Below are 13324 nucleotides of genomic sequence, written 5' to 3'. Positions count from 1 at the left end.
GGAATTAAATTTGGGAAGAAATATCTCATCCCAATTTAATTTAAAAATTCAAATAGGAAGGGATTTGAAAACTTTCCTAAAAGAGGATTTGTATTTTAGGTAATAATTTCATATTCAAATAGATTTGAATTTGTAATTATATGAGTTACCTAAAATATTTAGGGCTAATTTAGGAAAGTTGTAATGGCAATTGATGAGGGAGGGGAAAGCAAAGTGGTGGCCGGCGGTTTGGAATAGGGCTTGTGGGTTGAATGGTTTGGTGGTGGGGGTTGGTCGGCGACAAAATGGATTGTGGTTAGGGAATCCGACGGCTAGGAGGTTGGGGATTGAATGGGGATGTTGGTGGCTTGATGGGGGAAGGAGGAGGGGAAAGGAAAAAAGAACGAAAGAAAGGTAAAGGAAGAAGAACCACGAACCCGGCCGTCTCCAAGGTTGGTGGGTGATCCGATTTCCCTCCCTAGGGATTTCTCCAAAGCTCTCTCCTAGAACTCTCACAACTCTCCAAAGAGCACATGTGCAGGAATTTTCTTATCATTCATTCATTAACCTCTCCAAAGGAAGAGGGTGGCTTTAAATAGCCAAATACATGAAAGGGAAATAACAAAGACACAATTGCCCCTAGGGCATACATAAGACAAAGCCCTCAAGTGAGGGTAGAAAGGGAAAATGAACAATAATAAATCAAATACATAAAATAGATCAAAATAAATAGGCACGATTGTAGCCGTAGATTTCTGATGTCCTCATCAGCCAACCTCTCCTATTTGTCTTCTTCAACGACATCCTAGTTGACAACCTACTTCATCAACACCAAGTTCACTGCAACCCCATTAGCAATATTATCTTTCCCTCACAACCTCATCCCCTCATCCCATTAACCATATAGTCAAATGATAGACAAATCGTAATATGATGCATAGATCAAATTCTATAGAAAGAATAGCGCAAAATAGGTTTAATAACTAATGAAACATTTAGTAGGAATGAACGAACAAAGAATTAGGTTTCAAAAAACCAACCTCAAATAATTGGGATAATACTAAAGCTGATTAATGATGCTAATGATCTTGATAAGTTAAAATTGCGGAATACGAGGCTCGGATTAAGGCTCGCCTCAGTGCAATTTCAATGAAAAAAGCTCGAGCTTTTTTTGAGGTGTATGCCTCAGTTTGGTTGAGGAATGCTTTGCCTCACTGGTGTGAGGTGTACACCTCACCCTATATATATATAATTATTATTATTATTATTAAAACTTAACTAAAGCTTCGAAGCAAATCACACATTCATACACTCCCATGCTGCAATAGCTTCCTCTCAACTGTCTTGACCTCTAGCCCATCGCCTCCGCCACAGCCACCACTATCATAGCCACTGTTGGGGATCACTTAGAAGTCGTACACTACTTCCACCATATCCTCTAAAAATTTTGCAGTTTTACTCTCATCTTTATGTTGATGATAAACTTTTATGAAACTGGAAGACGAATGAAATAAATAAAGAAGATGCAGATTTAGAAGCATTGGACTACATAGGATAAGGAATGGGGGAGATTAATTTGTTTTGACAATGATTCAAATAAAGGCCCCCGCAATGATGAAAATACAAATGATTTCTGAGTTGTTGCCAACTATTTTAGCTTTCTTTAAGAATTAAATGTAGATAAGTAGGGAAATGCAAAAGAAGGAATTTGGAGTTTAAATTGATGTTATACGATACTTTATGTAATTCCTATATTTTTTTCTTATTTTGCTATTGTAATATTTGAATTTCAATTCTATTTCAAAAAATTTATCACTTCCACTTTACGTCTTGTGTAATTTTTTATTTCATATATATGTCAATTTATTACTTCATAGTTCAATAGAAAATTAATATGTCATCCTTTAACATATTATTTAGATATTATATAATAAAATCACTTTAAACTTCTATTTTTAGTTTACAAAAATTTTAGATTTTGAACTTTACACCTCAAAACACCTTAAGACTTACGCCTCATCTCATGAACGAAAAATGCCTCAATACTCAATTGCGTAATTTTAAACATTGAATATGACTAGATTTATAGTTAGCTAGGAAAAGTGCTCCACTTTTAACTAGCCTTTGTCATGAATATTTTCCAACAATCAGACATTACCACTAAGGAAAACATTACAAAAACATGCGAAGGCTAATAAACCACAGTTGCTAATAATGGTCTAAAGTTAAATTATTTTCTGACTGCACTCTAAAATTTATATTTAGACGAGCCTCATTCCAGTTTTTGAATAAGATTACTAATTTCAATACTAGGGAATCGACATGGTATTAGATGTATAAAATGGTGCCACAAGTGATACAAACAACCTAATGTCTAACAATCTTGTACAATTGATAACAAACTCAATCTTTCATGAGTTAAATTTGGCAGATGCAGGCTCACCTATAGTTTACAATAAGTAAATTGTAGCCCAGTGAAGAGAGAAACGCGAACGATTTTGCATAGGTGGTAGAAGAAACTGAATGTGGACCACCATGGATGATTACAATTACTGGACCACATACAGCATCTTTTTTATTCCCTTTGCAAGTTTCCTCAGATTCAGAACTCGAGTGTGAAATGAAAATAGCTTCGAATGGTCTCCTGGCACCTGCAGTATTCAGATAACAAATATAAGTAGAAGAAAGAACATAATCGGTTGCAGTGCTGAGAAGATTGAGCATATAAATGACGAAGTAATTAGTTGGACAAAACCCAAGTTATTCTAAAAACCATCTATTTATGTTACTAGAAATAATTAACCAAATGCCGCTCAGCATCATTTCCAATACCAATACCATTAAGTTACTAGAAGTACATTAGTGCTTAATACCTTAGCAATGCAGATTTCATTTTAATAATATAATACAATTTAAATCATGTTTGATATATTTCATAGAGGTATAGTACAACACAAACTGGTAGCACTTGCATTTAGATTGACCGAATAGTGAAGGATTCTACATACTAAAAAAAAAAAGAAATGAAATAATTAACACATTTTTCTAATTCAATTTTGCATGACTATAATGATTTTCTTGTGCATAACATCCCTTATAATCTGAATCAAAGGCCTATTTGGATGATAGTACTGTAAAATTATCACAAGAGGGATTCTTTTGAGATGTTGGATTAGATGAAGTTGAGTGCAACGAAGTTCCTTACTTTAAAAATGGCCAAAGACAATTTCATTGTCCCACTAACAATGGTGGCTTTAGAATTACCCATTCATACTTGTGGGCCTAAGTCCAAGATTATAGAAGTGCCCTCGACCCACTTGTTTTCACCCTTATCAACTATGGTAACTAATTAAAGGTGAATTTGTTCCCCTTTAGATCCCCCTCTTTCTTTGCATGCTGTCCCTGCTAGTGGGGCCCACAGACTCCACCGATCCATCAATTTCATAGAATGGATATAATATTTTGCTACTAACATTGTTTATATCATTTTAGGCTCCCATCAACTTTATATTTTAATATACAAATTCGCTTACATCCTACAATCCTTCAAGTAGCTCAACTGTCTCTCAATTTTGATTCTTTTCTTAGGTATGCATTCCTTATCTGAAGGCTCTACCTTCATTATTATTTCCTAATGTCACAAATAAGGTTCATGGAATTTCATTGGTATTAATATTTATATAGAAGGCTTTATGAGCATGAGAGAAATTTTCAAATGATGTGTACTGAGTTATGGCTATTAAGGAATGCTCAATATCTTTTTGCATAGCGATATGTTGAACAAGATTATTGTTAGAAGGTGTAGGAAAGTTACCAAACACAAGTTCCGAGTCTTGAACTTCCAAGAAAGTATGGATGGGCTTCGTGCTTATATAGTTCTAGAGTGATTTATTAATCTAAAAAATTAATCTTCGTGGGATTAAGCTATTTTCATTCCTGTGTATTAGTAGCTGATTCATTCAAGGAAAAAAATATTAAGTCATCATACTTATCTTCTATTTGATTTTCCCCTTCCCCGAAAGATAAGTCTGATTAAAGAAGATTATTTTTCATTAAATGTGACATCTTTTGATATAAATAATTTTTAGTGATTAGTTGATGGCATTTATACCCTTTTGAGTTTGTAAATATCCTAAGAAATACACTAAAGTGCTTTAAGGACTAATTTATCTTGTTTTTGTTTATGAATGTCTATATAAGACAACCAAGTATTTTAAGAAAAACTCTTCTTCTGAATAAGTTACTCTTACGTAAAAATTCAATGAGATAGTTCAGGTAACTTTTGAAATTAATCACTCTAGAAGGTATTCTATTAATCAAATATGCTAAGGTTTGGATAGCTTCTCTGCAATATCCTTTAAGAACTTGATTTTAAAAGAGAAGATTCTTGATAACCTCAAGAAGATGTATATTTCTTTTCTTTCATCCAACCCATTTTATTGTAGGTTGCTGGGACATGAGGATTGATGAATAATATCTTCTTTGCTAAAACAAGGAGACAGTTTAGTTAAAATAATCTTGGGCATTGTAGATCCCAAGCTTTTTAATGTTGACACAAAATTAATTTGTTATCATAGTGACAAAGGTTGGGAGAATATGGTTGGAATAAAATTGTTATTTGATAATATAAATCCATACCATTTGAGTACAATAATCAATAAATATTATAAATCTTTTGACTCAAGTGATATTAGAGATTTTTTAGACTCCATACCATTCTATTTAGAAGTTTGTAAATGTATTCTATCCGCTTGTATGAGTGTTGCGGATTCGGTGGTGTGATTTAATAGCATATTAAGCTTTGTTTGTTGCACATCGGCAAGCTCACTTAGTTTTCTGCATGTTGTCATTTTCTTCAGTACTTAGCTTGTAGGAGTGTATTTCAGCTTACAAATAAGTTGTGCTGCGTGTCAGGAGCCTCCTACCTGTAGCTTGCAAGTAGACTGATTTATGTGATGTGACAGCCTGGCATTGTGAATTTGTTGCCTCATTTTATCAGTGTCCAGCAGTTTTTACTACGAATTCACTGCTTCTGCTTACAGGTGAATTGTAACGTTACATCACGGATCATTTATTGCTATATGCAGGTAGACTGTCGTGTACTAACAAATCTCTTGTTGTGGCCTATAGACATTTGTATTTATCACATTTTTTTTGCATTTGCTAGTGGATAGCATGTCGTATACATGACGAGTCTCCTACAACGACTCGTAGGTGTCTGTATTTGTTGAAGTTCTTTTGTATTTGCCATGATCTCCGATCCTTTCTTGTAAATGACATATTGCACGTCCATATTCACAAAATGTCCTTCATCCTTGCAATACCTACTATTGCTGCTTGCAAGCAAGCTGATCTGTTCATTTGCAGATTGATGTTGATTATCGGTTGAGCTGCATTCGTCATCAACTTTTCCATGCATGTTGATTGTCATCATTTGTAGGAATTTGGTGTGCTTGTTTGCAGTTAGGCAATATTGTATTAATTGTACATCAAGCTCAACTATCCATAAGATGTTGATGCATTTGCTTGAGAACTCAATTGAGTCTGGTTGTATGGATGTCGCCTTGTTTGTAGAACATCCTCTTGAGTGTGGCTATAGAGAACTTAACACATTCATAGTTCGTTCATTGTCGTTGCCTGCAAGTGAACTAGTGTATTTATTTGCAAGTTGGTTGATTGTTAAGCATAGGGGAACAACTACACTCATTTTATGCTGATCACTATTGCTTGCAAGCATATTAATATGTTTGTGACATTAATTGTATGTAAGCCACATTCATTTTGAATTTCTCAAATGTACTTTGGTTAATAACTCATCACAATTCATAGCAATATCAACCCTCTTTGCTTGTAGGAGTTTAATATACTTGTTTGCAATTGATTATCATTAACCGTACACAAGCTACATTCATCTCAAATTCTTCAAACACACATTGGTTGGCAATTCATTGCACTCATTGCATGTCAATTTTCATTGCTTGTGGCGTTCAAGGTATTTGCCTATATTGCTTGTTGATGTCTGCTTGCAATTATTTAAGCACTGCAAGTTAATTAAACTTCATCGCCCATCATTCGTGAGCACGGAGGGCCTATTCACCACGAGTCCCCTGCTTGCATATTTACATTTTAATCTTCTTATTTCATCTTGCATTTTTATGTCGACTATTAGGTCATGTTCCCTGCTAATTCATTTAAGTTTCCTTCCCTCCAGTGCTTTTATTCAAGTTCAGGTCCTCCATATTTGCTTTGAATTTTGGCAGCCTCCCAACGTCTCCACCATTTAGGAGAAACTTGAGGAGTTGGGCCTTTCCACAATGCAACAAGAGCATATATAGTAGGTGTTGGGCGACACCACAGATATGGTTCTTCAATCCTATCACGCTACAAGAGCGTGTATGGGTCTTCGAGATACCCATTTGAAATGCACAAATTTTCCCCGCAGGCAAAAGAAGCACATGCACGGGTACTTAAGAGTATACCAGCTACGCTACGAGAGCATGTACAGGGCCTACCAGCCTAGCCACAAGCACCGCACCGGGCTCCCTCCCACCATGCAACGAAAGCATGTATGGGTGGTTCCCTGGTGCGCCGCGAGCGCCGAAAGCGGGATTTGAGGGCTTTTGAGTTTTAGGGACATTATACCTGAGTGATGGAGGGGCAACTGTGTCGATGTCGAGGGCACAAAGATCGATGACCACACCATTTTTTTCTCTCTTATTTTTTTTGCTTTCTCTTTTTTTTTAGTTTTACTGAATAATAATAATAGCAACAATATTAATATTAATATTAGTAATTAATAATAGCAGTTAATGATACTAACTGATAGTAATGATAGAGAGAGAGGGGAAATAAAGTTTGCATATTTGAAGTTTGTAAGTAAGTAGGCTGTTTTGAGATGAGTTGGAAGGGAGAAACATGTGGAATGATATTGTTTTTAGGCTTGGATGGAAAAATTAATGTGGGCTGGGCTTGTTGGTAGGGTGGACAAGTTGCAGGTTAAAAGAAATGTGAGTGAAGAAAGTTTTGTGAGGATTGGTGTTGGTTTCAGCTAGAGACAGGCTGAGAGAGGGATGCAGAAGCGGATGCTTTGGGTGGTCAAGTGCGACGGGTAGAGGAAGAATGCAGGTGGAGCTGTGGGAGGTTTGATCAATCGAAGGTGAGCTATTGGTCGAGGTTCGTCGACTTCTTCATGTGAGGAGTTGGTCTCGTGGGTCAAGGTCGACACAACAGGTGTGAGGTTCGGAGATCTAGAAGGGGTTGCCGGAGTTGTGGGGGTTCGAACGGGCTTTTCTAGCAGAAACTTTCCATCACAATTTTTCTAACAAGAGATTCTCACTAACTTTGTAAATAGAAACAGCAGCCATATCAAACTAAGCCTTAATAAAATATTAGCGAGATTGAAGGAGTTTGATCAGAAGGATCGGTGCAAGCCTCGTCGACAGATGCTACGGGAGGCTGGTAGATTCGCATGAGGTGTTGGGTTTGATTGTGGTGGTATGCGGCTAGTTAGAGTTACCGGGTGGCTTAGACAGGTGTGGATGATCATGAAGTTCAATTTCAGAAGACCCGGATGTTCTAAATGCAACAACGAAGTCCGTTTTGCGATCGAATGTCATTTGGGCAACATCACGAATCAATTTTGGGTGTTGATCGCCGATTTTGTCAATTTTCTTCGATTCATCTGTGAGTTGATCCCTTTTAGGTGAATTCGACATTCTGATTGCAACCACTATATGAAATTCACTCAATACCGACGGAATTTCCGACGGTCAAGTGACCGCCGGAATTACTAGTAGTTGGACCGCCGGTAAAAAAACAGCGATTATACCGGTTGTCTGACCGCCAGACAATACTGACGATACTTGACAGCCGGAAAGTTCTATCTATGACGTGATTGCTGGTGGTCCTAGTGCCAGTTTTAAGTGAAAAATTTCCAGCGGTTTAAATGCCATCGGTTTTCACCCTAATTTCCCAACCCGCAGTCCCCTTCTTCCTCATTTCAACACCTTGTTTCGTTTCATTCCGTCCGTCCAGAGAACGCCTGCTGCAGTCCAGCCAACCTTTCACCCTAGCCTAGCCAACGTCAGCCTTCATCTCCATCTCCTTAGCCGAAGGTGGTCTCCTCTCCTTCCTTCATTGTTCTTCCTTGCTATTATTCGTTTTAAATATAAAACATTATAACGCTTGATGACTAAGCTTACATCCTTTAGAAAAGTGATTACACTTGAATATGAGTTAAGGATTTGTAAAATGAACATTACTACAAGTGAAAGTTTTGTAACATGAACATTGTTATGAGTGAATTTTTTATAATATGAGTGAAGGTTTTGCAAAATAATATATATGTAAAATATTACAATCTTGTTAAAATGAACATTATTAGATGTTTGTTGTAAATTATTATAGCAGCTTGTTCTACTTTTAGTGCTTGCTTTTCTAAGTTTATTCTAAAGTTGTTAAAAAAATTTTTTGATTTTAAGGTCATGCTTGTTGACCTTACAAGTCATTTAAGTAGTTTCGCTCACTTTCGAAACTATGGAGTTATGGAGTTATGTTATTTCATTAAAGAATAACATATCTATATAAGACACATCATTTATTTTAGAATAATATAAGAAATGAGCATTTTTTTAGAACTTGTCAACTATTAAAAAATTGTTATCATGACCATGAGCTGTCCTAGGTAGTCCTGAAATAAAATCCATCAATAACTCCTCCAAAGGCCTATAAAGAACACATAAGGAAGTGTATTGTCTAAAACTTCTATATGGCCGCCGGAAATAATGGCGGTTTGATCACGGTAGCCGCCGGCGGTTTTCCTGTGGTCTTTCTGCCGGTAAGTTCCGACGGTTTCCATGTGGTCTTTTATGTCGGGAATTTCCGGCAGTGTTAGTTTCCTACGTGATTTGTTCCGGCGGAGTTTTAACCACCGGAAAATAACCGTAAATTTTAAAAACTGCGTAAAATTTTTGCCGGTAATGGACGATTTCCTGTAGTGAATGGCATAATCCATTTGGCAATCGGAAGTCATTTGGTCTGTGTGTATTTCAATGTACGGGTACCGAAGCTGTAGAAATTGATTGTGAGTTTGACAGATTGGGTAGATTAAGGTTTAGGTTCTTGTTATTTTAGTTATTCTTTTGTAATCAAGGCAGGATAGATATGTTATGATTGTATAGATCCTGAGTAGTGTACCTAATTTTTAAGAAAATGAATACAGATGTATATATTGAAATTTTGATCGATAGTTTTATTTATGTTGGTATTTAAGTAGCTCTGGTTGTATAAATTAAAAGATAAAAGAATATTTTTTCCAGATTAGATTCTGGGGGTGACAATGAGGCTATCTAATAGTTTGTCGCAGAAGGACACTTGTGGAAGACAAGTTCTTATGAAAGAGCGCCAAGTAGATGGGCTTCATTGGGTGAGGTCACCAAGTTTCTTAGCAAGTGGTTGCCGAGTAGGAGTCACCGATATAGAGTACCTGGAAGACAGTCTCCAAGGATTTCTTGATGGATGGTGATAAGGACTTCTTAGAGGCCCGAGTTTCGGGAGTGGATGCCAAGAGGTGGCATGTTCCCCAAAATCATAGGAACCTGGCAGAAATTAGACTGTACATAGCGCCAAAATAGTTATGACCTACCAAATTAATGGCATAATTAAAAAGCAATTGAAGCGATTACTCCATTGATTTCAGCCTCATATTCTATATGTCTTGGGCTACGTTGTATGTTGGATATATCATGTATTCTTCTGTATGGAAGAGGGACCGCACATGCCCAGAAGTATGCATGCATGCCTGGATTCCTGCCTCATATTTTATTAGTCTCAGACAAAGCTATGTTTTGCGTGAGTTGCTTCTGTAAACAAGTTGGTTCAAGAAAAAACAGGAGAAACAAAAAGATTTTTTTGACGCTGACATTGCAACATAAAGAAACTAAGGCAGTGAATTTCAGTGTTGAAAGATTCTAATAGCAGAATATCTTATTAATCTGAAATAACTGAGATATAAAAGCCTAAGCATAATAATGAAACCATCATTAAGAGAAAAAACTATTTGTCCCGACGCTATAACTTACCTTCAGAAAGGGTCTCAGAAGGATTCTTAACGGGGACTTCCAGTATGCTACAGTGGTTCAAAGACAATAAAGATCTGACCTGTGGCATTAAAATTGAAAATCAAAATAATACAACGGTAACAGTAAAATCATTTGAACCCATATTACAAATAACAACTCTTCAATGAGAAATAAAGTTAAGATATCTAAAGAAACATTCTGAAACCTTATCAGAGCATCCAGCAACTGGACTAGAAACATCTAGCCAATTCCATGAAGACTGTTCCATATGGTTTGTGTAGGATCCATACTTCAGTTGAGGAGGATCTATTGGGCTGCTGGTGACTTTAAGATTGAAGAAGTTTAAGTAAGAAGAAAGATTTTTTCCATTTTACAATATGATAAAAATCAGAAATACCAGCAAGGATATCATCTCCATCTAGTGCAAGAACATCCCATGAATAAATTGTGTCACCAGGACTAATTCGTGATACTTGGCCGCTGTGGATCAACAAAAAAAGAATTATAATACATAATCATGCAATAACAAATATGTTACATAGGGTAAACAGAAGTTACCTCAAAATATTGATGGAGAGAATTGCTACTGTACTACGCCATGCAGAAGACAGAATAATAGTATATCCATCGGAAAGCCATGGACAAGGAAGAAAATGAGAGCAGTAAAGTCCAGGGAATGAACCTTCTTTGGGACACATAACAACAGGAACCTGCAATTTATTCAGAAACACATCGAGAATTGGAATAACAATAATCAAATTTAGATATTTATGAAATACCGATGAGATAAATTAACAAAGAACTAGCATAAACATAGCATCTATTGATATAGGTCTGGAAGATATTTCACAGTAATCCAAAAGGTGGTTTCTTTGGAAATTAATATTGTTTCTTCCGAACCTTCTTTTCCAAGTAGTTCATGCACGTATATTTATAGTTACTAACATCCACTATACCAAGGGATTTGTTTTTGCTTCTTTCTTTCATTGTTGATTGATATAACAAAATAAAGTTTCCATGAAAAAATGTGAGAAGGCAAGATAACTTTGGACTAGAAACAGTATTAAATGCATTTCATCATCATCACTTTGAATAATAGACCTAAGATATCTAAAACGTGTACTCTTATTAATGACTTGATCACCCAAAGTCATAATCTCTCCACCAGATCCATTACTGCTAAAATTACACTTCATGTATTCGGTTTTAGATCTGTTCAAACGAGAACCTTTAGACTCGAAGGTTGACCTTAATAATTCAAGTTTACCTTCAACTCCCTCTCTAGTCTTATCAACAAGAAGAATATTATCAGCAAAAAGCATACACCAGGGTACATCCTCTTGGAAATGCCTAGTAAAAAGATCCATGACTAAAGCAAAAAGATATGGGCTTAAAGCTAGTCCTTGATGTAATGCAACTGAATAGGAAAATACTTGGTCAAACCACTTTGTATTTGAACACAACTAACAACTCTTGCATATATATCCTTAAGGACATGAATATAAGCATTATTAACCCCTTCCTTTTCTAAAACTCTCCAGAGCACTTCTCTTGGAACTTTATCATATGCTTTCTCTATAACAATAACAACATCAAGCATTTATCCCACTAGGTGGGGTCGGCTACATAAATCTTTTTTCTCCATTATGTTCTGTTAAGAGTCAAATTCTCATTTAATTCTAATAAAGAAATGTCATTTCTAATATTTTCTAACAAAATTTTTTCAGGTCTACCTCTATCTTTCTTAACATAAGTCAAATCCAATACATCTATTCTCCTAACCGGGTCATCGGAAGGCTGTCATTTTGTGTGATCAAAGCATATAAAGTGACTCTCTCTAATCTTATCCTCCATTAGAGCTACTCCAACCTTTTCACATATATGCTCATTTTGTATCATGTCTCTAAGAGTAAAGCCACTCATCCACTTGAGCATCCTCATCTCTACAACCTTAATTTAATATTATGCTCCTCTTTTAATGGCCAAGATTCTGCACCATAAAGCATTGCAGGTCTCAGAACCATCTTATAGAATTTTTCTTAAGTTTGATGGGGACTTTTCTATAACACAACAAACCCAATGCATTCCTCAATTTCAACCATCCAACTTGAATTCTACTAATAATATCCACATCTATTTCACCATCACTCTAAACAATAAACCCGATATATCTAAAATGTGTACTTTTATTAATGACTTGATCGCCCAAAGTCACGATCTCCCACACTATATTTATTACTACTAAAATTATACTCCATATATTCGATTTTAAATCTACTAAAACGAAAACCTTTAGACTCTTAATTCGAGTTTACCTTCAACTCCCTCTCTAGTACTATTGACAAGAAGAATATCATCAGCAAAAAACATACACCAGGGTACAACTCTTGCAAATGGCTAGTGAGAAAACATCCATGACAAAAGCAAAAAAGATATAGGCTTAAGGTTGATCCTTGATCTAATCCAACTAAAATAGGAAAATACTTGGTTAAAACTTATGTTTGAACACAAGTAACTCCACACATATCCTTAATGACTTGAATATAAGCATTATTAACCCCTTTTCTTTCTAGAACTCTCCATAGCACTTCTCTTGGAACTTTATCATAAGCTTTCTCTAAATCAATAAATATCATATGTAGATCCTCATTATTCTCTTTATACTTCATCAAACCTCTCAATAAATATCAAGGTTTTAAAAGGCGAAATCGGGAATCGAGGTGTTTTTTCCAAACGAGGCGAGGCGTAAGCCTCGAGGCGGATCGAGGCGTAAGCCTCAAAACGATTAAAATAAATTAATTTAAAATTATAAATAATGACAAAAAATAACAAAATATTATGTCAACTATGAATTTGAAGATTTGTTTTAAGATAATATTACTGTAATACAAGATTTAAAATAAACTCACTTAAAAATAAAACATCCCCTTAAGATCAAGACCCAAAGCAGGCTCGTCATCACTTTGATTGTCTTCAGAAGAATCTTCATAATTAATGTCAAAGTCATCCTCAAACTCTTCTTCATCTATAATATTTTTTCCTTTATCTCCTATATCAGTTAATATTTCATTAGCTATAAAATGACAATAGTAACATACAAAATAATTCATTATATTTAAGAATACCTTTGAATTTTTTTGAAGCTTCAATCTCACTTTGTTTCTTCCTTTTATATACTTGGGCAGTTGCTACATTATCTTCTTTATTGACATGAGTTTCTTCTTCTACTTCAACTTCAGAAACATCAACATTCTTAGGAGTAACCC

At 35.6% G+C, this 13324-nt stretch overlaps 1 protein-coding gene across 2 annotated transcripts in view; it reads right to left on the bottom strand.

The window, feature by feature from the left end:
- Positions 1 to 2422: 2422 nt before the first annotated feature.
- LOC110114561 (acylamino-acid-releasing enzyme 1) overlaps positions 2423 to 13324 on the bottom strand; it is a gene marked incomplete at its 3' end in the record, with an annotated part of 20649 nt that continues 9747 nt past the window's right edge. For both annotated transcript variants that reach the window (XM_020847482.2, XM_028692821.1), the window contains 5 exon segments: positions 2423 to 2630; positions 10059 to 10137; positions 10264 to 10382; positions 10456 to 10538; positions 10617 to 10768. In XM_020847482.2, the coding sequence (XP_020703141.1) occupies positions 2423 to 2630; positions 10059 to 10137; positions 10264 to 10382; positions 10456 to 10538; positions 10617 to 10768 (641 nt within the window).

This window comes from Dendrobium catenatum, unplaced genomic scaffold (genome assembly GCF_001605985.2).
Source record: "Dendrobium catenatum unplaced genomic scaffold, ASM160598v2 fragScaff_scaffold_157, whole genome shotgun sequence".
Taxonomy (NCBI): Eukaryota; Viridiplantae; Streptophyta; class Magnoliopsida; order Asparagales; family Orchidaceae; genus Dendrobium; species Dendrobium catenatum.
The sequence above is the reverse complement of the archived record's forward strand: the minus strand, read 5'-3'. Positions and strand labels throughout refer to the sequence as shown.